This window comes from Podarcis pityusensis (assembly GCF_964106645.2).
Source record: "Podarcis pityusensis genome assembly, chromosome: 2".
Classification (NCBI taxonomy): Eukaryota; Metazoa; Chordata; class Lepidosauria; order Squamata; family Lacertidae; genus Podarcis; species Podarcis pityusensis.
In genome coordinates this window covers 84,306,294-84,331,023 of record NC_138029.1, presented here as the reverse complement: position 1 = coordinate 84,331,023, position 24,730 = coordinate 84,306,294, and the positions used below count along the sequence as shown (strand labels likewise).

The 24,730-nt window shown below is 39.8% G+C and overlaps 1 protein-coding gene across 2 annotated transcripts in view; it reads left to right on the top strand.

Annotated features, from left to right (window-relative positions):
• DNAH12 (dynein axonemal heavy chain 12) overlaps positions 1–24,730 on the top strand; it is a 102,009-nt gene that overhangs the window by 31,725 nt on the left and 45,554 nt on the right. For both annotated transcript variants that reach the window (XM_080996630.1, XM_080996629.1), the window contains exons 24-42: positions 649–805; positions 1,509–1,681; positions 2,461–2,613; positions 4,312–4,551; positions 5,443–5,688; positions 7,449–7,568; positions 9,301–9,410; positions 11,136–11,319; positions 11,737–11,877; positions 13,368–13,451; positions 13,542–13,730; positions 14,699–14,818; positions 15,868–16,056; positions 17,897–18,048; positions 19,236–19,374; positions 19,927–20,093; positions 20,458–20,713; positions 21,777–22,076; positions 24,058–24,236. In XM_080996630.1, coding sequence (XP_080852756.1) covers positions 649–805; positions 1,509–1,681; positions 2,461–2,613; positions 4,312–4,551; positions 5,443–5,688; positions 7,449–7,568; positions 9,301–9,410; positions 11,136–11,319; positions 11,737–11,877; positions 13,368–13,451; positions 13,542–13,730; positions 14,699–14,818; positions 15,868–16,056; positions 17,897–18,048; positions 19,236–19,374; positions 19,927–20,093; positions 20,458–20,713; positions 21,777–22,076; positions 24,058–24,236 — 3,299 coding nt within the window. The remainder of the gene's footprint in view (positions 1–648; positions 806–1,508; positions 1,682–2,460; positions 2,614–4,311; positions 4,552–5,442; positions 5,689–7,448; positions 7,569–9,300; positions 9,411–11,135; positions 11,320–11,736; positions 11,878–13,367; positions 13,452–13,541; positions 13,731–14,698; positions 14,819–15,867; positions 16,057–17,896; positions 18,049–19,235; positions 19,375–19,926; positions 20,094–20,457; positions 20,714–21,776; positions 22,077–24,057; positions 24,237–24,730) is intronic.

Here is a 24,730-nt window from a genome sequence, read left to right as displayed (position 1 = left end):
GACAGATAAATGTCAGATACTGAATGTGCACAAATGAGCTCTTGAAATGTTTCACCCTATTTGTGGAGAAAATTTCAGGAGAAAAAAAGCCTGAGGATTTTTCACTGAAAATTGTCTTCTGAGAAATTTCAGCTTTAGTATATATGAGAAGCTGTTGTTCATTTTACCCTATGAACTCCCAATGACATGAATGCTTTTGTAATATTAAATATCAGCATCCCAATCCAGCAATTGTCTTTTTAGTACAGGAGCTTTAGACACACACACTCACCGGCTTCTTCTACTTCCAAGAGCTGCACCCATTTTGATGCAGAGACCATGTTCTTGCTCACAGAATAATATTTGCTGATTATTTGTTTATTTGCTTATTATATACTGCCCTTCATCAGAAGATCACAGGGTGGTTTACAACATAAAAACACAAAATACATAACATAATAGCAAAAGAACAGTAAATATGAATGGGAATGTGTTATGCAAGCCAGATCTACCTGACTGGGGCATCTATATTAAAAATTGGTATAGCAATCACTAACGAGCTTTTGAATAAATAAATCACAGGATAATAATATAGAGAGACCACTAAGCTTCCTCTTGGTAGTTGTTCGTGGCAGATAGAATTTATCAAAATCCATTTTCATTCTGCAGGGCTTAAAGAATTATTACGCTAACCTTCAGTTTCAGTTAAATGATATTGTGGAGCTGGTAAGAGGGAAGTTGTCTAAACAAACAAGGACTACACTCGGTGCTTTGGTTACTATTGATGTGCACGCTAGAGATGTCGTCATGGAAATGATTGAAAGTGGTATGTAACCTAGTAGCTTGTTCTTGTTTATCATAGAATAAATTAGAATATTAATACATTGCCTGATATTTCTCTGTTGTTCCAGGAAATCATTGCTTTTTAAATTAATCTTCTCAATGTTAAAATGTTGATTTTATTATTTTAAGACATACAGTGGTAACATACAGTGGTACCTCTGGTTACGAACTTAATTCGTTCCGAGGTCTGTTCTTACCCCGAAACTGTTCTTAACCTGAGGCGCACTTTCGCTAATGGGGTCTTCAGCTGCCGCTGCGCCGTCAGCGCACGACTTCCGCTCGCATCCCGGGGCAAAATTTGCTACTGGGAGCATCTACTTCCAGGTTAGCGGAGCTTGTTACCTGAAGTGTTTGTAAGTTTGTAAGTAAGACAAGGTTCCACTGTATGCCCATTGCTAAAAAAATGTTTAGGGGTACTCTCATTTTGACTCAAGAAAATCACTATTTTATAGTTCAAATCAAGGAAAATCAATACAGTAAACGGACAAAAGTACAAAGATTCACAACATGTTTAGGGGTATGCGTACCCCTGCATACCCCCAGAAAAAAAAGCACTGTTTAAGACGAAAGAAAAATTGGAGCTGACAGCTGCATCTTCAAAACATTTTGTTTCCCCTTCCTACTTCCTTTCCATGGTATGCTGAGGAGTAGAACCTAAGACATTTTCCATGGTTGTATTATTTCAGGTGTGTTGCATGAAACAGATTTTCAATGGCTTGCTCAGTTACGGTATTACTGGGAGTATGAGAATGTCCGGGTGCGCATCATCAATTGCAATGTAAAATATGCATATGAATACCTTGGCAACTCTCCTCGGCTTGTCATCACTCCTCTTACAGACAGATGTTACCGCACTCTGGTATGCTTTTTAATATTAAATTGCTAATAAGAATTCTTATAAATCTGAATTAGCTACAATGAGGCATATTCTCCACCTATGCTTATGACAGTAGCTTGTAGAGATTTTGTCTCGTTGAGGTTCTGAGAACTACTGTATTAACCGCTCTAACAATAAGGGAAGCACTCTTGACTCCATTAAATTCAATGGGACTAAAGCATTAATGTTCTCTTTACTGGAGACATAGTTTAAAATTTAAAACTGATTCTGATTAGTTGTAGATAAAATTGTGAGACAAGGCAAATATTTTGTTCTAGATTGCAGATCTCTTAGTAATGCAGCAAAAAATGTCTTTTTAAATTGATCAGTGAATCAAATAAAGTAACACCTGTGCTGTTGCAGGCTATTTCATTAGCACTATGAAAAAGTTGAAGAAAATATGATAAAGTTGACATTAGGAATGAAGAATGGAAATAGAAAAATGGATGGAGAAATAGAGACAATTGATGTGTATGTTTGCATTAGAATTTGTGTAGGTGTATTTTCCCAAGCGGAACAACAGAAACCTGGGATAAATAGATGAATAAATAATGGTTTAGGGTGAGAGAGAGCAAAAACGAAAGAAAAGAATAATTTGGTGGGAGGTGAAAGTATGCAAGGCAATGTGTAAGAAAATAAGAGGGAGGGTACATGTTTTCTACAATATTTCATCTCTGCCATATACAACTGGATATAGGTTTTTTTGTATCCAAAGATTGTGTGACTTCTGAAATATTTTCATTAACTGTTCTTATTCTTAGATTGGAGCATTTTATTTAAATCTTGGTGGTGCTCCGGAGGGCCCAGCTGGGACAGGTAAAACAGAGACCACCAAAGATTTGGCTAAAGCTCTTGCCGTGCAATGTGTTGTCTTCAACTGTTCTGATGGCCTTGATTACCTAGCCATGGGGAAGGTAAATTGAACCAATCTTTTATTGTCTGATTTCCAGTTTTTAAAGGTGGCACTGTTTTTCATTTTCAGTAGAGGCTCATCTTTAACAAAAACATTTATAAACAATAACACATACCTTGGTCACACAATCCAATTGTGCACAGAACTGTACAGTTAACTTCACAACTATCAGTTGAATCAAAGGCCGTTGCGAGGGGAAAAGGGGCCCACTCTGAATCAGGTGCAAAGCCCAGGAGACCCCAGAGGGCAGCCCCCACCATTTCATCCCTAGGGGTAAGAGGAGACCAGCAGTGCCTCCTGTTCACCAAGAGGCTGCTGTAATAATAATAATAATAATAATAATAATAATAATAATAATAATTTATTTATACCCCGCCCATCTGGCTGGGCTTCCCCAGCCACTCTGGGCGGCTTCCAACAAAATATTAAAATACCGCAATACAGAGGGCTGTGTGTTCCTTGGAGGCCACAGTCTGCTACCCCTGTGGATCCTGCTGCCTGACGTGGTCACCTCATCTTGCCTCATGGGTTGGCCAGCCCAGGAAGGCCTTCTCTATTCCTGGAAGTTACAAATATCAACAACTACTAAGTACATTGTCAAGGAGGGCATCCATCCTGGTACTTAAGCTGCAGTCCTATGCAAACTTAACTTGGGAGTCTGAGTAAACTTGCAGAGGATCTGTCTCTTTAAGTACAGTCGTACCTCGGCCCCCAAACACCTTGGGAGTCGAACGTTCCGGCTCCTGAATGATTGAAAACCAGAAGTGAGTGTTTCAGTTTTCAAATGTTCTTTTGGAAGCCAAACTTCCAGCAGGGCTTCTGTGGCTTCCAATTGGCTGTAGGAGCTTCCTGCAACCAATCAGAAGTTGCATTTTAGAAGTTGAACATTTCCGGAACGGATTCTGTTCGACTTTCAAGGTACAACTGTACTTCATCAATACATTGTGCTTTTAAACTTTGAGGAGTCAGGATAGTTTGACAAGACAGAGGTTGCTAATGTGTCCAAACCAAACAAGTTCTGCAGGTCTTTTAAAAATTGCAATTGAAGCAGTATCCAGGAACATAATTAATGCTGCTGCAATCAAAGAATACACATTTGATGTGATTCGCTTGGGCACTTGTTAAACAGATTCTAAGGCAAGTAATGTACTGCCAGCTTTGGAACTGATTTTAAAATGTTCTTGCAAAATTATTTTTAGTGTTTGAACAGCCCACAGCCACACATGAACTCATACAGCCCTTATAAGTTAAAGTACAGTTTCTCATAAGAGTGAAACCAGCTGCTTTTGATCTGATTTAATTGGTTTCACTACTTCATCAGCTCTTATGGGGCTGGTTTAAATAGCTGTAACTGGGAGTTAGGAAACATGAAGAGAACAGACTTCACTTCCATCACTGCCTCTCTGGTATTTATGTATTTATTAAGTTACCAGTGGTTGATCAGGAGGACTACTGCCATGATAGCTGTAAAGGGGAAATAATTCCTGCTTCTCCACAGAAACCATTTCCTGTACACAGTCTAAGCAAGCAACAATTATATAGAGGCACCCCAATTTTTTCATTTGCCTAATACAGCTAGATTTGATGAGGCTGTAAGAATAGTAGTAAACAAATGTTCCCAAGGCATCACAATACTCCTTTTTACATCTTCGAACTATTGCTTAGTTATATAATACCGGGCTTACCATTTTGTTTCTAGTTTTTCAAGGGGTTGGCCTCTTCAGGTGCTTGGGCCTGCTTTGATGAATTCAATCGCATTGAGTTGGAAGTCCTGTCTGTAGTGGCTCAGCAGATCCTTTGCATCCAGAGGGCTATACAGCTGAAGCTGGAGACGTTTAATTTCGAAGGGACTGAACTGAAGCTGAACCCCAACTGCTTTGTTGCGATTACTATGAATCCAGGTTATGCAGGGCGCTCTGAACTGCCAGACAATCTCAAGGTAAAATAGTGAAAGAAAAACCATATTAACTGAGAGTCATTTCAGATACTGCTTTTAAAAGCATGATTTCTCTAAAAATCGTTTTAAGATCTGTGCATACTTCTAAACTCCTTTCAGGAGTGAGACTACTGCTGGCTGAGCTGTCCCAAGGCAAGGTGAGTGGGGTTCGGGGTGGGGGGAGCCTTTAAAATAAGAGTTTGTCTTACACCACCCTTTTTCAAGTGTAACGTCTGCTGGATTGCTAGGTCATGTGACTGAGCTGAATCAGTTTTGAATAGGAGTAAACCTATCCCTACCCCATGTTCCTGCCAAGCTCCACCACTCCTCCAGAATGTCCCCTTCTCATGACTGAGCTGGCTGAGTCCCAGTTGGGCCAGGATGAAGAACTGAGATACTCTGGCATATCTCTGAGCTGGGATGAGGGATTTTAGTCAGTGTAGCCCCAGCTGAGCCACAGACCTGCCTATTCCAAACTCTGCTCATCTCAGCGGATTTTGAGTTTGGCTTGCTCCCTATGCATGGCATATAAGTGGTGGTCAAATAGTAGCTTTCTTGCTCTGGATATTCTTGGAAAAAACAGCTCAGTAGGTTTTTTTGTATGGTTCAGCTTGGATGGCAAGTCCTTTCTTCTTTAATAAGAGGGTGCTTAGCAGCTATGAGATAAAGTTTCCAGAACAACTGTATGAAAATTCATTAAACGTTTGTGGAGGTTTTTTTTTTGTTGAAGTGAAAGACAAATGTATAAATAAGCATACTAGTGCCACTGAAAAAATATAGCCTTGGAGGCGGGCAGAATTGCCACACTTTCTTTTCCCCCCAATTTGTTCATATATTTTATTTTTCAATTTTTCAATTTTTTAACAATCGTACTTTCCTTGATGTGCCTTTTAGGTCCTCTTCCGAACTGTTGCCATGATGGTTCCTAACTATGCTCTTATTGCTGAAATCTCTCTCTATTCATATGGGTTTCTGAATGCTAAACCTTTATCAGTGAAAATAGTAATGACCTACAGATTGTGCTCGGAACAGCTTTCATCTCAGTTCCATTATGACTATGGTATGCGTGCAGTCAAAGCAGTGCTGATAGCTGCTGGCAATCTAAAACTGAAATTCCCGTTTGAAAATGAAGATATACTGGTAAGTGGCACATTATTAACTTGACTTTAGAAATAGTCGTTAGTTCTCAAATGGACTTAGAGCATTTTAGTATCTTGCTGTTTTATCCCATTCCAGTAACATTGGTGTAATTTTTCCATGTATGAAATTTAGAAGATCAGCTAGCAGATGTCTTTGTAGTTCAGTGGTCTAAAGCAGTTCAGTTCAGTGATGTCAGTACACAATGGACTCCTATATGACCAGTGAGAGGTGCAAAATGAGGAGAGGGAGGAGCCTGAGGAGAGTCCCAGGGGCCACATTCAGCCCCTGGGTCTGATGTTCCCCACACAATTTAAATGAATATTTTTTTGTGATGAATTATAAATAAAGTCAAGAACAGTACAGACGTACCTTGGTTTTCGAACAGCCTAGTTCTCAAACGTTTTGGCTCCCAAAACTCGGAAGTGACTGTTCCAGTTTTTGAATATTTATAATTCATCACAAAATTGGTAGGGCTTCCGCAGCTTCCAATTGGCTGCAGGAGCTTCCTGCAGCCATTCAAAAGCCACACTTTGGTTTTTGAATGTTTTGGAAGTCAAACAGACTTCCGGAACGGATTCTGTTTGACTTCCAAGGTACGACTGTACTAGAAATACTACAAGGAGTCTTGTGTGTCCTTAAAGACTGACAGTTACATTGTGGCATATGTTTTCATATACCAGACCCTCAGAGTACCCCAAAATTATACATGTAAGAACTTTCCCCAGCAACTGTAATACCAGCAGCAAGTGGGGGAGAAAGGTACTCCTTGGAAAAGCACAAGTGTTTTATGTGGCTTTGAACAATGTTTGCTTTGTCACCTATAGTGTTCTCCCAGGCTGCTTAAGCTAGCTATGATCAACATAGAGATCAGCAAAATCCTCAGATGGATTGCAAGTGTTAGGCATGCTGAATCAGCATAACTAACACTTACAAAGCCCTTTCAGTCTAGAAGTCATAGAAGTGGTTTGCCATACCCATTAGAGGAATGAGTAATGTTTCCCTTTCCCAGGCCTGTATCAATATGGGGGAGCAAGTGGAGGCACATGCCCCAGGTGGCAGGTTAGGGGGCAGCAAAGCAGTGTCTTGTTGGGTAGACAACTCTTCTAATAAGTGGAACCTGGCCAGAATAAAAGGAGTCACTGAGCATGCACATGCCTCTTTCCTCCCTGATGACGATGTGCTGTGGCTGGCTACAGCCCACACATCTCTTCTAATGAGCAGAAGTTCCATTTATTAGAAGGGGGTGGCTATAGAAAGCCCCACCTCCTTGCTCACCCCAGGAAGAAGAAGGTGAGAAGCTGCTGCGACAGAGGGAGATGAAGGGAAAGAATGCTCTCCTTTGTTGTGCTGTCACTTCTGCCACCAGGAGAAGGAAGCCTGCATAGACCATGAAGGGGGGAACAAACATTTCACTTTGTGACTTTCCCATGCAGGCACTGCCACCAAGAGAAGGAATTGTGTGTAGGCATTCTTCTCTTGGTGGTGCCAGTGGCAGCAAGAGGCAGACATGAACATGCAAGAGAGGAGAGTAGCAGTAAAGACTTTTGCCTTCCTATAACTAGATATGTAGATCCAGCACTGCCCTATCCTCCCTCACCCCAACTAATTTCTCTTCCTTGGAGACAAGTTTTTATTCATGTTAGGATTCAGCTTGAAAGAAAAATACTCGTAGGAGACACAGTGGGTTGATGGAACTTTGTTTTTATTGCTGAGCAGATTAATATTTGTGATATAAACTAGAACATAATTTCTTTGTTCAGCTCCTTCGATCAATCAAAGATGTAAATGAACCTAAGTTTTTGTCACATGACATACCTCTGTTTATGGGCATTACAAGTGATTTATTCCCTGGTATTAAGCTTCCTGAAGCTGACTACAATGTGAGTATATTTTTAGTGCATTGTTCCCCAGTAATCCTTTCAGTATTTGACAGTTTTAGCTTATGCGGTTGTCTGTTTCTAACTGAATGATGTGCTGTGTCTATTTTTTAAGTGGATTGTTTTCAAAAAACTTCAGTTCACCCAGTCTTACATGAACCCAAAGTCTGCTTCAGAACTTGATGTGTTTGCTTATTTTATTTTCTCACATTTATATTCAGCTGCTCTTCAATCATGGAACCCAGTGTAGTGTAAATGTGGTTCCCAGATGGTCATCCATTCAGGAACTAATCAGAGTCAAACCTGCTCAGCTCTAGCAAGGTGGTAGCCTCAAGTACCTTCAGACACTACTTTAGGACCAATTCTCTGTTTGTAGAAGCCCCCCAGCATTTGTAATAGATAGCAAAAAGGCTTCATCCTTTTGCAATCTTTCAGTATCTACTTTAGGCTGCACCGCTACATACGTTGTTCTTTAGTCGTTTAGTCGTGTCCGACTCTTCGTGACCCGATGGACCAGAGCACGCCAGGCACTCCTGTCTTCCACTGCCTCCCAGAGTTTTGTCAAATTAATGTTGGTAGTTTCGAGAACACTGTCCAACCATCTCGTCCTCTGTCGTCCCCTTCTCCTTCTGCCCTCAATCTTTCCCAACATCAGGGTCTTTTCCAGGGAGTCTTCTCTTCTCATGAGGTGGCCAAAGTATTGGAGCCTCAGCTTCAGGATCTGTCCTTCCAGTGAGCACTCAGGGCTGATTTCCTTCAGGATGGATCGGTTTGATCTTTTTGCAGTCCATGGGACTCTCAAGAGTCTCCTCCAGCACCACAATTCAAAAGCATCAATTCTTCGACGATCAGCCTTCTTGATGGTCCAGCTCTCACTTCCATACATCACTACTGGGAAAACCATATCTTTAACGATAGGTATTTTTGTTAGCAAGGTCTCTACTTTTTAAGATGCTGTCTAGGTTTGTCATCGCTTTTCTCCCAAGAAGCAAGCATCTTTTAATTTCTACATACACTTACCTACAAATAATCCCCACTGAATTCAGTGGGGCTTATTTATGAGTAGATGTGCATGGGATTGCACTGCTAGTAATCATGACATCCATCTCATTCCTAGTTGGATTATCTTCCTAGTCTCTTAGTAACTTGTCACAAATGTCCCTCAAGATTTTCTTCAGCTTCCAGCTGCCACTGCCTCATGTCATTTAAAAAGAAGGTCACCAGTCTAATGGTGGCAGTCTCAATATACATACATGTGCCCTATACATGCCTATTTAGAAATAAGTCTCTTTACTGTATTTTCAATTGCGCTTACTCCAAGGTGTGTACAGAATTGCAGTTCCTATGATTTTGCTCAGTTTTAAGGTGCTCACAGAGCTCCTTTCATTCTAATTTCTGCATATCCTTCAAAGTCTTTGTTTCTTTACTTGGTAGCTATATAGTATCATTCCTTTTGTGGTTCTACGACAACATAGCAAAATTCTGTTCATTTCTGTAAATGCATAATTTCACCTGGTTTTGATGTTTGTTGAATTGAGATTACCATTCTCTAGCCTAGCTAAACTCAACTGAAACACTTAATGGACAATTTGAAGTATATGAGTTTCATTTCAAGAAAAAGAAGGAAAACTGAATGTTAATCTTTTTTCAAATGAAAAGCGTGTTTGTGTACATGTGCAAATGCATACCAGAAATGAGAAATAGCTAAGATTTACCTTTTAAAATTGTATTTCAGGATTTTCTGGAATGTGCAAATGAATGCTGTAAAGCACACAATGTTCAGCCTGTTAAAGTTTTTCTAGAAAAGATGATACAGACCTATGAAATGATGATAGTTAGACATGGGTAAGTATAATTATGATAAATAATATTCATAGGTATGGGGTTCAGAAAATGGCAGCCAACCTGATCAAAGGGATAGAACAACTCATGTCTGAGGAAATGTTGCAGCATTTGGGACTTTTTAGTTTAGAGAAAAGGCAAATAAGAGGTGACATGATAGGGAAGTTAAGAAAGTTATACATGGCATGAAGAAAGTATACTTCTGTCCTTCTTGGTTGACTGTGCAACCAAGTTCTTCATGGAGAGCTTGATTGTACAGCTGATCCCAGCAGGAAGTAGGGTTGAATTCACAGCTATGGGTGGTGAGTTGAACACTGCTGGTTTGGCTGCATGACTGAGTTCCCTTTAGGAAAATCAGTTACACCACTGAACCCTGAAGAAATCAGCTTAGTAGCCTTACCATTGGCTAAAGTCCTTTGCCCCGTGGTTCCCAAGCAGAGCTGGTCTGGTTAAGTTGACATGTTGTTGTTGTTTAGTCGTTTAGTCATGTCCGACTCTTCGTGACCCCATGGACCAGAACACGCCAGGCACTCCTGTCTTCCACTGCCTCCCACAGTTTGGTCAGACTCATGTTTGTAGCTTCGAGAACACTGTCCAACCATCTCGTCCTCTGTCGTCCCCTTCTCCTTGTGCCCTCTATCTTTCCCAGCATCAGGGTCTTTTCCAGGGAGTCTTCTCTTCTCATGAGGTGGCCAAAGTATTGGAGCCTCAGCTTCACGATCTGTCCTTCCAATGAGCACTCAGGGCTGATTTTCTTAAGAATGGATAGGTTTGATCTTCTTGCAGTCCATGGGACTCTCAAGAGTCTCCTACAGCACCATAATTCAAAAGCATCAATTCTCCAGCGATCAGCCTTCTTGATGGTCCAGCTCTCACTTCCATACATCACTACTGGGAAAACCATGGCTTTAACTATACGGACCTTTGTTGGTAAGGTGATGCTTCTGCTTTTTAAGATGCTGCCTAGGTTTGCCATCGCCTTTCTCCCAAGGAGCAGGCGTCTTTTAATTTCGTGACTGCTGTCACCATCTGCAGTGATCATGGAGCCCAAGAAAGTAAAATCTCTCACTGCCTCCATTTCTTCCCCTTCTATTTGCCAGGAGGTGATGGGACCAATGGCCATGATCTTTGTTTTTTTGATGTTGAGCTTCAGACCATAATTTGCGCTCTCCACTTTCACCCTCATTAAAAGGTTCTTTAATTCCTCCTCACTTTCTGCCATCAAGGTTGTGTCATCTGCATATCTGAGGTTGTTGATATTTCTTCCGGTGATCTTAATTCCGGCTAGGGATTCATCTAGCCCAGCCTTTCGCATGATGAATTCTGCATATAAGTTAAATAAGCAGGGAGACAATATACAGCCTTGCCGTACTCCTTTCCCAATTTTGAACCAATCAGTTGTTCCATTTCCAGTTCTAACTGTAGCTTCTTGTCCCACATAGAGATTTCTCAGGAGACAGATGAGGTGATCAAGCACTCCCATTTCTTTAAGAAATAGTTTCTCCCATTTCTTTAAGACATAGTTTCCCTTATAGCAGGGTAAAGAAAACTCACTGTATTTTTTGCCACCTCATTCCTTACCTTTCTATAGCTTTTACAAGGAGCTCAATGTTCTAGCTTTTGCAATAATAAACAATTAAATGTATGTTCATGTTTAGTCATGAGACTAAAAAGGAAAAAATAAATACCAAAAAGGAAAATACCAAATAACAACTTTTTATTTATCAGTTTTATGCTTGTAGGTGAGCCTTTTGCCGGAAAGACCAAAGTTTTGCATGTGTTGGCAGATACACTTTCCCTTATGAATGAACGTGGGTATGGGGATGAAGAAAAGGTAGTTCACAGAACTGTGAATCCAAAAGCTATTACTATGGGACAACTTTTTGGAAGATTTGATCCAGTATCTCATGAGGTAAGTTCATCACAAAATAAAGCGGAGGAGCAGGGAGAAATGAAAAGTACCTTACAGCAATGAACCATATAAGCCCTTGGGTGAGGTGTGAAGGGTTGGGGTTGGCAGTGAGAGGGTAGGTGGCATTGCCAACAGTGTGGGCAGAAGCACACAACCCTTAGCATGAATACATATTCATACAAAGGAAGGTAGTATTTATGCACATTCTCCGCCTAGCTCATATTAATGGTAACATATCTACGTTTTATTTCAAAGTGTGTCCAGAAAACAATTTAAGCCTAGCTTTTTCTTAGATGTTTATTTGCTTAAGTTTTGTCCATTCAGTAGAACAGATTACCATATTCAAATGATTTACACAATTAGGTTCTGTTGAATGCTTCCTTCAAATTTTAAAAAGTCTTTTGTCCCTTATTTTAGTGGACAGATGGCATAGTTGCCAACACTTTTCGAGAATTTGCTTTAACTGAGACACCTGATCGCAAATGGGTTGTTTTTGATGGTCCTATTGATACCCTTTGGATAGAGAGCATGAACACTGTGTTGGATGATAACAAAAAGGTAATGTCTAAGTAATCCAAATACATCAGGCAATTGTAAAATTGTTCAAGGAATTTAAAATGTATTGAGATAAAACAGGTTGAGAAGTTACTCATTGAGCCTTGGCCCCAAATAGCTAGCTCTTTGTGTAACTACAGCACAAATGACATCACAGATGCATATTGGGTTTGCTGGCTTTTAAAGAAGAAACACTTACAGGAAAGAGGAAACTGGAAAGAGTGCCAGTAGCAGAGCTGATATATAAGCAGTCAGGTCTTTTGTCAAATCATTCTAAAATTCATTCCATATCATACACATCTAATGTTATCATCATACTCATCATCATCATAATCTCTGGCACTCATGTTTGTATTTTTGAGAGGCACTTTGTTTTCTAACCTTGTAGTACCAGATTTAACAATAAGTGCAAGTAGGAGCCAGCTTAGGATGCGGGTGGCACTGTGGTCTAAACCACTGAGCCTGTTGGGCTTGCTGATCAGAAGGTTGGAGGTTCGAATCCCCACGACGGGGTGAGCTCCCGTTGCTCGGTCCCAGCTCCTGCCAACCTAGCAGTTCGAAAGCACGCCAAAAAGTGCAAGTAGATAAATAGGTACCGCTCCGGCGGAAGGTAAACGGCGTTTCCATGTGCTGCTCTGGTTTCAGTGTTCCATTGCACCAGAAGTGGCTTAGTCATGCTGGCCACATGAACGAGAAAAACTGTCTGCGGACAAATGGCGGCTCCCTCGGCCTGTAAAACGAGATGAGCACCACAACTCCAGAGTCATCTGCGACTGGACTTAACTGTCAGGGGTCCTTTATCTTTAGAAGCCAGCTTACTTGAGCCAGTCAGCACACACACTCTTGGAAACCAGTCAACTACTAGGTTTTCTTAATGGGGGGGGGGGGGCGCATCGTAAAACTAATATGCTTTAAAAACTTCTCTCCCAAAATTTCTCAGGACCCTGTGGCACTATAACTAAGTGCCAAGTTTTGTAAGTAGCAGAAAATATAGCTTAAGAAGAGCCATACAGAACCAATGGATGCATATATATCCAGTATTTGGTAAAATCTGCAGTCTTATATCCAAATCCAATTATGATTTCAGTATTTTAGGGCTTATTTTCTATCGCAAAGACTTAGTCACGCAACAGTTTCTGAGCTGCATTAAATCTGAACTTGGTACTTCCTCTTTCATTAAATAACTGTTTAGAGGAACTATAGTTTTAGATAGGATACTAAGCATATAAAAACAACAACAGCAATGCAGTGATAGTGGAGCAGAGCAATGGCCAAAAACTGGATATTAATAAATAAGCATTTTTCCAAATTTGATTATGGAAGATCCTGACATTTCAATAAATGAGATAAGTCACAATACCTGTACTTGCTCAAATTTTCCAATACCCTCCCTATTTCAAATTAAGGTTAAAGAAGCTGGATTGCTTCTGGAGCATAAAATTTACAGCAGTCTAAAACTGGGTGTGGGTTTTGTTTTTTGTTTTTGTTCTTAGCTTTGTTTGATGAGTGGAGAAATCATTCAAATGTCCCCTCAGATGAGCCTCATCTTTGAAGCTATGGATCTGTCTCAGGCTTCGGTATGTTAAAGGCAAGTTCAAATAATTCACAGGACTTGAAATTGGAGATAGAATGGAATTTTAAGAGAGATAAATATTATTATCCTGCAGCCTGCTACAGTCAGTCGTTGTGGAATGATTTATTTGGAGCCTTTACAGCTGGGCTGGTTGCCACTTGTAACATCTTGGTTGAGTACACTTCCTGAACCTCTGGACCAAAAGGAGTATCAAGAACTTTTTGAAGATCTCTTTAATTGGATAGTACCACCAGCATTAAGAATGCGTCAGAAAAAATGCAAAGTAGGTTGTTCTTAAAAAAACGGTTTAGTATGTCTATTGTTAAGTACATGGGTTGGGTCTACAGGGTTTTTTTGTTTGTTAAAGGTGTTAAGAGTTGATAGGAGACTGTAATGCTAACCCTCAGCTTCCAGAGTTCTCACTGTGACAGGCAGGGATTCTGCCAGCAAAGATACTCATGGAGGAATCTCAGTTCTCCCTCAGTGATTCCTTTCCACAACCTTTGTCTGGAATAAATCCCTATCCCCATTAAGACTCAGGCAGTGATGGAGTGATTGATAAGGCATCCCTTGAGACCAAATTGAATTTCCTCCTTTGGTTCTCTTAACTGTATTAAGTTAGTTTAAAGATCTTACCTTTTAGAAGGGTACTGGCTGGTACCTCTCTGAAGTGGATCCTGACTAATCCAAAAAGAAAATTGAAGTGTAGGTGGGTTCCCACGAGGCAAGACACAGCGATAACAGCAAGAACCTTTATTGAACTACATACTGTAACTGGGAAACAGGGGCAAAGCAACTGCTTATATACATTCCTGAAAAGCACTGAATACATAACAAAAATAGTAAACACAGTTTGCAGGCAAAGAAACAGAAAGTAGAAGCATGGAGTCTAGCTAAAGCCTAGACAGGAGAAAGAAAGAATCCACTGTTGATGGGATTGGCGCAGGGTAAATAAAGAAATATCCAGTCTTACCATAATGAAATCTATTGTAAAACATGTTAACTGAAGTGAAGGAATTAATGTTGAACCAAGACAACTTCAGTTGGTTTGCTGTAGTATTTTTAGTAAGTATTTTGTGATCTTTATCAAGTCTATACGGACTTATCAAGTCTATACACACACACAAATATTAATCAGTACACATTTTAAAAACAAAAGATTATTGACTGAAATGTTCTATAACTGATTAAGTTCATGAGGCATTCATATATATATATATATATATTTTAAAAAATCTTTTACTTTTATAGGAGCTGGTTCCCACCAGCAATAGCAATAATGTGGTTTCTCTCATTCGGCTTATTGAAATGTTGCTTAGTGACGCGGTGGAGAAGGAGCCTACCAGTCCACACATCCGCAAATGGATTATGGTTGGTCTGATGTTTTTATCTTTTCACTTCTTTGAGCAAACTATTTGAGTTATTTCACCCCACTTGAATTGAATCCATATTTAGTAGCGTAGCTGGGGGGGGGTGCACCCCTGATAGCACTTACCTTGGAGGTGGCACACTAGAGCCCAAGGTGACATGGAAGTCCAGGTGCCCCAGAGCCCGGCACACTCTCCCAAAAGCAGTGCAGCCCGGGGCTGGGCTTGCAGCGCTCTGGGTTGCTGTATCTCTCCCAGCCACCAGAGGGCAGCTGAGAAGGACACAACTGGCACCCACCCGCCACCTCCCCCTCAGCTGGCCTTCAGCTGAAGGGCGCCCTGCAAGAACATGGTGGCTCGGGCTCCAGCCCCACACTGCTTTTGCAAGCAGTGCTGGTGCACACACACTGCTTCCCCCTCAACCGCCCTCCAGGTGGAGGGTGCTGGGACACAGTTCTGGCAGTGCACTCTGCCCTACCAGCTTGCTCTGCCCCCATGGGCGGTGTGCACACCAGCCCCAGGCACTCCAGCGGCTTCCTATGCCACTGCCCATAATTGACATGAGTTATGTTTCTCTCACAAGATTCTCATGCTGGAGAAAGGAGTAGAGGTGTGTTTTGCTGATTCTGTCTCCTCTGCACACCCTGAAAAGCTGCTGAACCTGTGGACCTTCTGGAACAGCATGTGGTGTGGTGCTTGGGGCTGCAGTGGGAAGGTAGAATCTGCAAAATTGCCTTCAGTTAGCAGGTTGCCTTCATTGGCTCTCAGGGCGTTCCACAAAGTGACAAGAGCCCTTCTATTCACAGAAAGGCAAATCTAGATCCAGCCTGCAAGAGATTCTGAAATGGGTAAACAGACTTACAATTGCAGTCCCAATAGGTTTATTAAGTAAGTCCCACTAAGTTCAATATCCAGAAAACTGGCTGGAGGATTGCATCCTCAAAATATTCTTTTTGCTATAGATAAATAGTATAACTTTAAAGCCTTTCAGGTGATATTTGCCATGATTACATTGTCGTCCTCATCATTTCTTTCCCTTTTTAAAAATGGAAGGGTTGTTTTGCTTTTGCCACGGTCTGGTCCATTGGTGGAACCTGTGATGGTGACGGTCGGGTTCTGTTTGACACCTTTATGAGGGATATTATAGCAGGGAAGATGGACAAACATCCGATGCCTGCAGCTGTGGGGAAGTGGGAGCATCCGTTTGAAGAGAGAGGCTTGGTGTATGATTTCATGTTTGAGGTACGGAAAAATTTATATAATTATTAACCAGTATTTGAATTTCTTAAATATTTCATTAGGAATGAATAGCTGTTGAAAGCCATAGAATTTGAAAACATGAAGCTGCGTTATACACCTATATATGGTACATCCACAAAAGATTTGCCTTCAAATATAGGCATAGCCAGGATTTACTTTAGGGGGGGCAGGCTATGTTTGTGGGGGGAACAGAACTGATTTATCTGCAATGCAATTGGTCAGTTAAGTATTTTTATTCATTTATTTGATGGGGGGGCACTGCCCCCCCAGCTTTGCCTATGCCTTCAAATGGCTTTGCATTACCTGGGAACTGCATGACACATACAGTTGGAAATACTGTATGGTATCAGTACATTCCCACTGTTTGCATTAAAAGCAGTTAGAAGAGGGCTCATGGATTTGATACATGGGCCTCTTGATCTGCACTTTCCTTAACAATGAAATATGTATGTATGTTTATGTTTATATATAAACAGGACTGCATAATAGAAGCAAGGTTGCTGAATTATGTGCCTGAATAATTACTGCTGTGTTGTATATGTGTTAAATAAACCTAATAAATTGCTAAAATATTGCTTACATTTATTTTTAAATAGATATTTTGCAAAAAGGGCTAGAAGTACATTGCTGCTGCTGCCTTCTACAAGAAACCCAATGCGACAGGAGAGAAACAAAAGAAAAGTCTCTTCCTCCTCTTTCCCTTCCTCCTTGTTTTTGCAATATGCAATAATGAGGAATGGCTACAAATAGAGTGCGGAGACAATAGATGTACCTTTCCCTTTTTGTTTTGTAGCACAAAAAGCCTTAATAAAAACTTTTTTTAAAAAAACACAAGTCAGCTTGCAAGGCGGAGGCTTTATCTTCTTTCCTTCCTTTTCTCTGCAGAGATAAGAAAGGAAAGGTTTTTGGAAGTAGCACAAGCACTAGTTTGCTGCTTCTTGCAAAAAACTGAAGAGAACGAGACTTCTCATCCTTTTCTTCACAGAGAAAAAAGGGTATTTCCTCCTTCCAACTGGGTTTTTGCAAGGAAGCTGCAGTGAGGCCAAAGCTCAGTTTGAATAAGTGAAAACACATTTCTTTTCCTCTTTGGGGAAGGAGGAATTTATTATTTATTAATTCATTGCATTTGTATCCCACCCTTTTTCCTCCATAGAGCTCAAGGTGGTAGACAAAGTTCTGCTCCCCATTTTACCCTCACAGCAACCCTGCAAGGTAGGTTAGGCTGTGAGAGTAAGTGTCTGGCCCAAGCTCACCTAGGGAGTTTCATGTGGATTTGAACCCTAGTCTCTCCCAGCTGCTAGTCCAACACTCCAACTAATACACCACTGTGCTTTATGTCAAGTAAGGCTTTTTATATAAACACAGCTGTGCACACCATATGTAGAAGGAGCAAGAAAGAGAGTGAGCTTATTGAGCCCCAGTACTAAATATTATTACTTGTTAGGAAATTCAAAAATATATTGCAATTTACCCTAAATATGTAGCAAATTATTTTTTTTTTAAATTCATTTTTATTAAATTTTCCACTTTAACAATCCAATCAAATCACATTAAATATTCCAAATTATACATATACATATAAAATAATCTGAATATTCTGCCAAATTATAAATTTTTAATAGGACTTCCCATGCTTCAAGTTCGGAGGATACAATGTTATACGTCTATAATGCTGATAATTTTGAAACCATTGCTTTGAGATTCAATTAAATGTTTTAAAACAACTAAATGCTAAAAGCATCAAGTTCTAGTGAAACAATTTTGAATATATTTTAACCGTACCGTATCATTTGCAAAACTTTATTTCTGCGTTTCTTCTTAGATGAAAGGCAAGGGCCGTTGGATGCATTGGAATGAAGCCATTAAAAGTATCAATTATAATGATAAAAATCTTAAGGTTCAAGACATTATAGTCCCAACAATGGACACAGTGAGATATACCTATTTGATGGAATTGTGCATTAAATATGGAAAGTAAGAAAAATTGCTTCCTATAATAGTGAAAATGTTTTCATTGTTCATGAGATCATACTATTCTAATAATGTTATTAATACTCCAAGAAATACTCTAAGAAATAAAACCCCCAGAAAAACAATCCTCTTAGATTTGTGTCCAGCTGGGGTTTTTGTATGTTCCATAAGTTTCCATAATAATAAATTGGGTGGTTAATTCTGAGAATTGTCATCAAGAAGTAGGGTGCTAAGTTTCTTTGAATTGTTCCCAACTGCACTTTTTAGTATGTATATTCCAGCTCAAAGCCATGGCTCTTGCCCAAGATCTATGTGAAAAGTTTCCCATTTGCTGAAATAAATGGTATAGATGCACACAGCACGCAGTTGAAGCTAACTGATTGTTTCATATTTAACCCCGGTTTAATGTTGGGGCTTAAATGCACTGATCCATCTTATTCAAGCTGTGCAGACTACTTGGGATCCCTGCTGATACACACACACACACACACACACACACACCAGACAAATTGGGCCATTATAAGAATTAAGATGTGGAATAATTGGATGGCTCAAACTGGACTTTGAAAAACAGTAAAAAAAAGAAGTGCTAGATGAATATGTTTGTGAAGAGTTTCATGATTTGTTTGCCGCCACCAAAAAGGCCCTCTACCTGACCTCCAAAGTGGAAGTATCCAGGTTCATTTGAGGGAAAAGCAGCCCTTTGGATACCACTGTTTATGGCTTTAAAGGTAAACTATCACTTTGCATTGTGTCTCAAAAGTAAGTGACACTAGTTAAGAGTTTAGAAACATTAATCTACACTAGTCTGGTCTTAGAAATATTCTTTATAATTTTATAATTCTCAGTTATAAACTCTGAAATACTTATTGTTCATATAAAAAAACTTGAGTTGTGAATAAAATTACGGGGACCAACTCTGTAATATAATTCAGGAATTGTAGCTAAGAGTCTTTTGCCTAACATATACTTCTACATCCCATTTTATTTATAGTTGTTCTCTTACATTTCTGTGATTTTAGCTATATATTTATGCAAACAGAAAAATGTGATATGTTTATAAATCGCTGTAAAAATGCTACCATCAACAGTCTTTATTTGTTGAGAATTTCCAAGCATTATGTTTAATTTCCCAACAATATGTCTACACTAATGAGAAACTAATACAAGTATATGAATTTCTTTCCAAGACCGCTGCTTTTTGTGGGACCAACAGGTACTGGAAAATCTGTATATGTGAAGGACAAGCTAATGAACCATGTAGAAAAGAATCTCTACTTTCCATTCTTTGTTAATTTTTCTGCTCGAACCAGTGCCAACCAGACTCAGGTTGGTAAAAATAAACAGCAGACTGCTTTTGATGCAAATGGGCCCTCGGGCAGTTTACAACTGCATATTTCATTATATAATAAAATTGTAATGCTGTTGTCATGCTGCAATTTGTATGGCTGTCAGCATGCGGCCATGGCAACTCCTGTGTGACAACAGACCAGCAGGCAGACAAGTTAGCAAGCATGGTTGGGGAGTAGGTGGATGCAGTCAATATAAATTAATAGAATAAACTTACCTTTAGACACACCTGTATTTATTATAGAATACATGCTAGAATTTGATGGATTGGATTCAGAGAAAAGCATGGATAACAAGCTGGCAGAAGCTGATTTTCCTGCTCCCTTCTCTCTCCAATAGATCCCACAATATTCCCCTGAGGGCTGCTGAATGGGGTGGGAGGATGAACAAACTTCTGCGAGTGGGAGGCAGTAAAAAAGTCGGCTTTCACCAACCCCATTATGCACACTTCCCTCTGGAAACAACATTAACTGTTCTTTTGAATGAGCTGGTTTTAATCCTTAAGAAATATGTTATGCTTTTGAATTTTAGAACATTATTATGGCCAGGCTTGACAAGAGACGGAAAGGAATATTTGGCCCACCTATGGGAAAGAAGTGTATAATCTTTGTGGATGACATGAATATGCCTGCATTAGAACAGTATGGAGCACAGCCTCCTATTGAACTTCTGAGACAGTTTTTTGACCACGGCATCTGGTAACTATTCAGTCTAAATTATTTTTATGTACATAGTTAAAAGAAAAGTGTAATTTTTATCAGTTTGCTTTTATGTAATGCATTTGTAAACTAGATTTGTGAACATTGGCCAAAACTTAAAGTCCCAGACTACTGATATTCAGAGTGTCCATCTCTAATTTTCATCTTCATCTAAGGTTCTTTTGTTGTTCTTGCTGAAATTAGTCATAAAAGTAAAGGAGGTATCCTATGTTAATGTAATGTGTTCATATAATTATTGCTGCAGAATACAAACCCCATGATACTGTACATGAGAGATTTCCAAGTGCAGAAGTACTGTTCTATTTATAATTGTCTGATGATCATACTTCTATTTCTTTTGAAGGTATGACCTAAAAGATACAAATAAAATTGTATTAGTTGAAATACAGTTGATGGCTGCCATGGGTCCACCAGGTGGTGGAAGGAATCCAGTCACACCTCGTTTTCTGAGACACTTCAACATTTGCACGATTAATACCTTTAGTGATGAAACAATGGTCCGGATTTTCTCTACTGTTGTATCTTTCTACCTCAGAGCAAATGAATTTATCCCAGAATACTTCACAGTTGGAAACCAAATTGTCAGTGGCACTATGGAGGTACAATGCCAATATATACACTACATTTCTGGTTTACCTGCACAGGCAGAATATATAGGTGACTTCCAGGCGGGTCAGAGGGTCTCAAAGGCATATCAGTTCTGAAAGACACGTAGCTGGTGTTTTTTTAAAAGAAAGGCACATGAAAAGGCTTTTAAAATTAAGATTTCAGAGGGCAGTTCAGACATCTCTGTGTATGTCTGCACATGCACATTCAATTAAAACTCCTTTTCTTGACTCAAAGTGCTTTTTACTGTTACAGATTAATTAGACTAACTATGGACTAACCATTTAGGATGAAAGGTATAGCCATCTATCTGCCTATTCTGGCTAGTTTCCAAGGGGGAATAGTTTCTAATGCTACTTTCTCCTTTAGTTTGTTCTTCATGTTTCTGCTGCCAGTGGATGGATCGCAAGACAGTCTGACCTCTCTAGGAAGGGAATGCCAATGTCTGAGAGCAACCGCTGAGAATCCCTTCTCCTCCCCACCCCCCAAATCTGCCTGTGAGGGTGGAGGGAATGAGAGAATGGCCTACCCAGAATATCTCAGAACCTGGGCAGGTTCATATGGGAGAATGTAGTCCATCAGATAGCCTAGCATTAAGTCATTATGATGACTGCTTACCTTCTATAGTTCAATCTGCAATACTGATATTGTTCAATTTAATGCCATGTAGTATTATTCAGTTCTTCATATATTATACACAGCTATAGAGGCTCCAGTACTGATATTTCGGCTGTTTTCTGACTTCACTCTTATAGCACTTTAAGGATGTGTCGGCATAGAGGATATTCAGGAATCTGATGCTCTGTAGTTATTCAGCATCCAGTCTTCTGTGGTCCTTCCCTTTCATTGTAGCTCATTTATGGCCAGTGTGGACATTGTCTCAAGGGCAGAGCAACAACAATGCAGTTTTTCTTTTAGATTCTGCATTCACAGGGAAATATTCTACATGTACTAAACCAAGAGTGCAAGAAACATCTCTGTGCCCTAAGTATGAAAAGTATTTAAGTACAAAACTTAATTTAAATAGTTTTGTTAATTTTTCTTTCAATCTTCAAGGTATATAAGAAGGCCATGGACAACCTGTTACCAACACCCGCCAAATCCCATTATACATTCAATTTGCGTGACTTTGCACGAGTTATCCTAGGCTGCTTGCTCATCAAGAAGGATTCAGTTGTAAACAAGCATACAATGGTGCGTCTTTTTGTACATGAAGTATTTCGAGTATTTTATGACCGCCTTGTGGATGACACCGATAGAGCTTGGCTGTTCAAACTAATGAAGGATATTGTGAAAGAACATTTCAAAGAATCATTTGATGCAGTGTTTTCACATCTGAGACAAGGAAATGCACCAGTGAGTATTCATATTGTTCATTACAAGATGATCACTCTCTTTTTCTCTCCCATATTCATGTGTATTTCTGCCTGACTAGTTTTATTGGAACCAAAGCAAAACCATACCACCTTGTATCACTCCATGTGCAAAAAGCAATCTTGTCTGTTGGGGATTAGGAAAACATTGATATTATTTATGTACATATAGATACATAAAGTATCTCAATTGCTGTAAATAAGTCTAGCAATTCAAGATGCAACACTTGATAAGTAATGCTGAGTAACAGACAGACACACTACTGAGCTGACATGCATTTGTCACAGATATAGTCAAGACACTGTGCTGTTGTCATAGCAACTGGCTCGGCTGAGCTTGCACCTGTGATTAGTTCACCCATGAGGTGATTTATGCTATTGAAGGAAATTAACTCCTGCGCATGTCCAGTTATTTCAACAACACACACACACAACACACAACAATTATAAAATAATAGACATTTTGTTAGACACAAATAAATAAGTAGATAAATATATTTATTTGAGACCATATGTGTCCCGTATATTTATATTACGAAAACATCACAGCTGGGTTGCCTGTGCCCATGGGGCCAGATGCAAAATGTCAATGACTGAAACAGCAAATATATATAATTGTATAATGTTAACAAAACAAAACAAAAAAATGAAAAGAGGAATAACTTCTATTGTGAATGTATATATTTAAATTGTACATAGAATTGTCAGACAATTGTCTTACAATTTGATACAGTTACTGAGGACCCAAATGGGTTGGGTTATGACTCCCATCCTGTGACGAAGGCAGGAGAGCAATGAACTCTGGGAGGGAGGCTCAGTCCCCTTCAGTTTTTTCTCTCCTGTCTGACGGATCAGGTCCTTTTCTCCCGGCTCTCTCTGATCTTCTCTGTCAGCTAAGTGTTTTTACCTTTAACAGTACTTCATTTCTACTCCTTTTTGGTTCCCTCCTATATCCTTTCACTTTATAGTATTGTGTGCGTGTCCGTTTTCAAACTTTCCTCATTTCTTTTCTTATCTCCGCTCAGGAAAAACAACAACAAAGAAACAAACCTTTCCCTCTTAGGTCTTACTTTCACTTTCCTTCCCATTCCCTTGCTTCCTCTAATTGACTGCAGGCAAGGTTTTATTATTATTTTTATTTTGGATCCCTAATGTGCCAACGGTTTTTTCTCTCCAAAGTGACTGTTGGCCTCTGCAACTGTCCTCTGCCATCACTGGCTCCTTAGCAACAGTTGTCACCACATTCCGATTGGATTACAGTGGTACCTCAGGTTACATATGCTTCAGGTTACATATGCTTCAGGTTACAGACGCTTCAGGTTACAGACTCCGCTAACCCAGAAATATTACCTCAAGTTAAGAACTTTGCTTCAGGATGAGAACAGAAATCATGCTCCAGCGGCACGGCAGCAGCAGGAGGCCCCATTAGCTAAAGTGGTACCTCAGGTTAAGAACAGTTTCAGGTTAAGAACGGACCTCCGGAACGAATTAAGTACTTAACCCAAGGTACCACTGTACAATTTCTCTCTCTCTCGCTCTCTCCTGTGGATAGCATTCATGCACTCCAACTGAGGATTGGAAGTGTGTTTTAATCCACAAAAACTTATGCCACAATCAATGTTTTAGTTTCTATAAGGCACCACAAGATCCTATGTTAAAACGGGGCCTTTATTACCTTCTTAAAATAGGTTGTTAAGACATTTAGGCTTGCTTATTTGTTTATTGCATTTGTATCCTATCTTTTTCTCCAAGGCACCCACGGTGGCTTGCATAGTTCTTTCCCTACTCATTTAAGCTCCACAACAACCCTGTGAGGTAGGTTAGGCTGAGTGGCAGTGACTGGCCCCAGGTCACCCAATAAGCTTCATGGCTGAGTGGGGATTTGAACCCTGGCCTCCCAGGCCCAAGTCTGACACTCTAACTGCTATGCCATAGACTATATGCGATTTATTTTCTGCCAATAGGTAACTGAGGAAGATATGAGAAATCTGTTGTTTGGAGACTACATGAATCCAGATCTTGAAGGAGATGAAAGACTTTATTTTGAAATTCCAAGTGTACAAATGTTTAGTGATGTTGTGGATTTGTGTTTGGATGAATATAACCAAACTCATAAAACAAGAATGAACCTAGTAATTTTCAGGTGCATACTTTTATTTATTTATAATGATTTATGTGGTACTTTGTCAGGGTTTGTATGGATTATTTCTCTTTAGAACTGTGGTATCTGGGGCTGCTTCTGAGGGTGCTTCCAGACAGAATTTTACTTAAGATGATCCAGGCAGAACTTAATCAACTGACTTGCTGATTCTCACCAACTATTTGTACAACCTGCTGAAACATGTCAGCTGTTTCAAAAAGGCCACAGCTGGTGGTATAACACATGCATTGCTGTGAAAAGTCTTAGTAAATATCCTCTCAATTATCCACAGTGAAAGACTGTTTGCTTTAGATTTAAATGCACCTGAGGAGACACCTACTCCTACAACTTATAAAGTGCCAGCAAACTTTCATGATCTGACCAAAAGTCTAAATCCAGAGTAATTATTATTATTATTATTATTATTATTATTATTATTTATACTCCACCCATCTGGGTTTCCCCAGCCACTCTGGCAGCTTCCAACAGGGGATTAA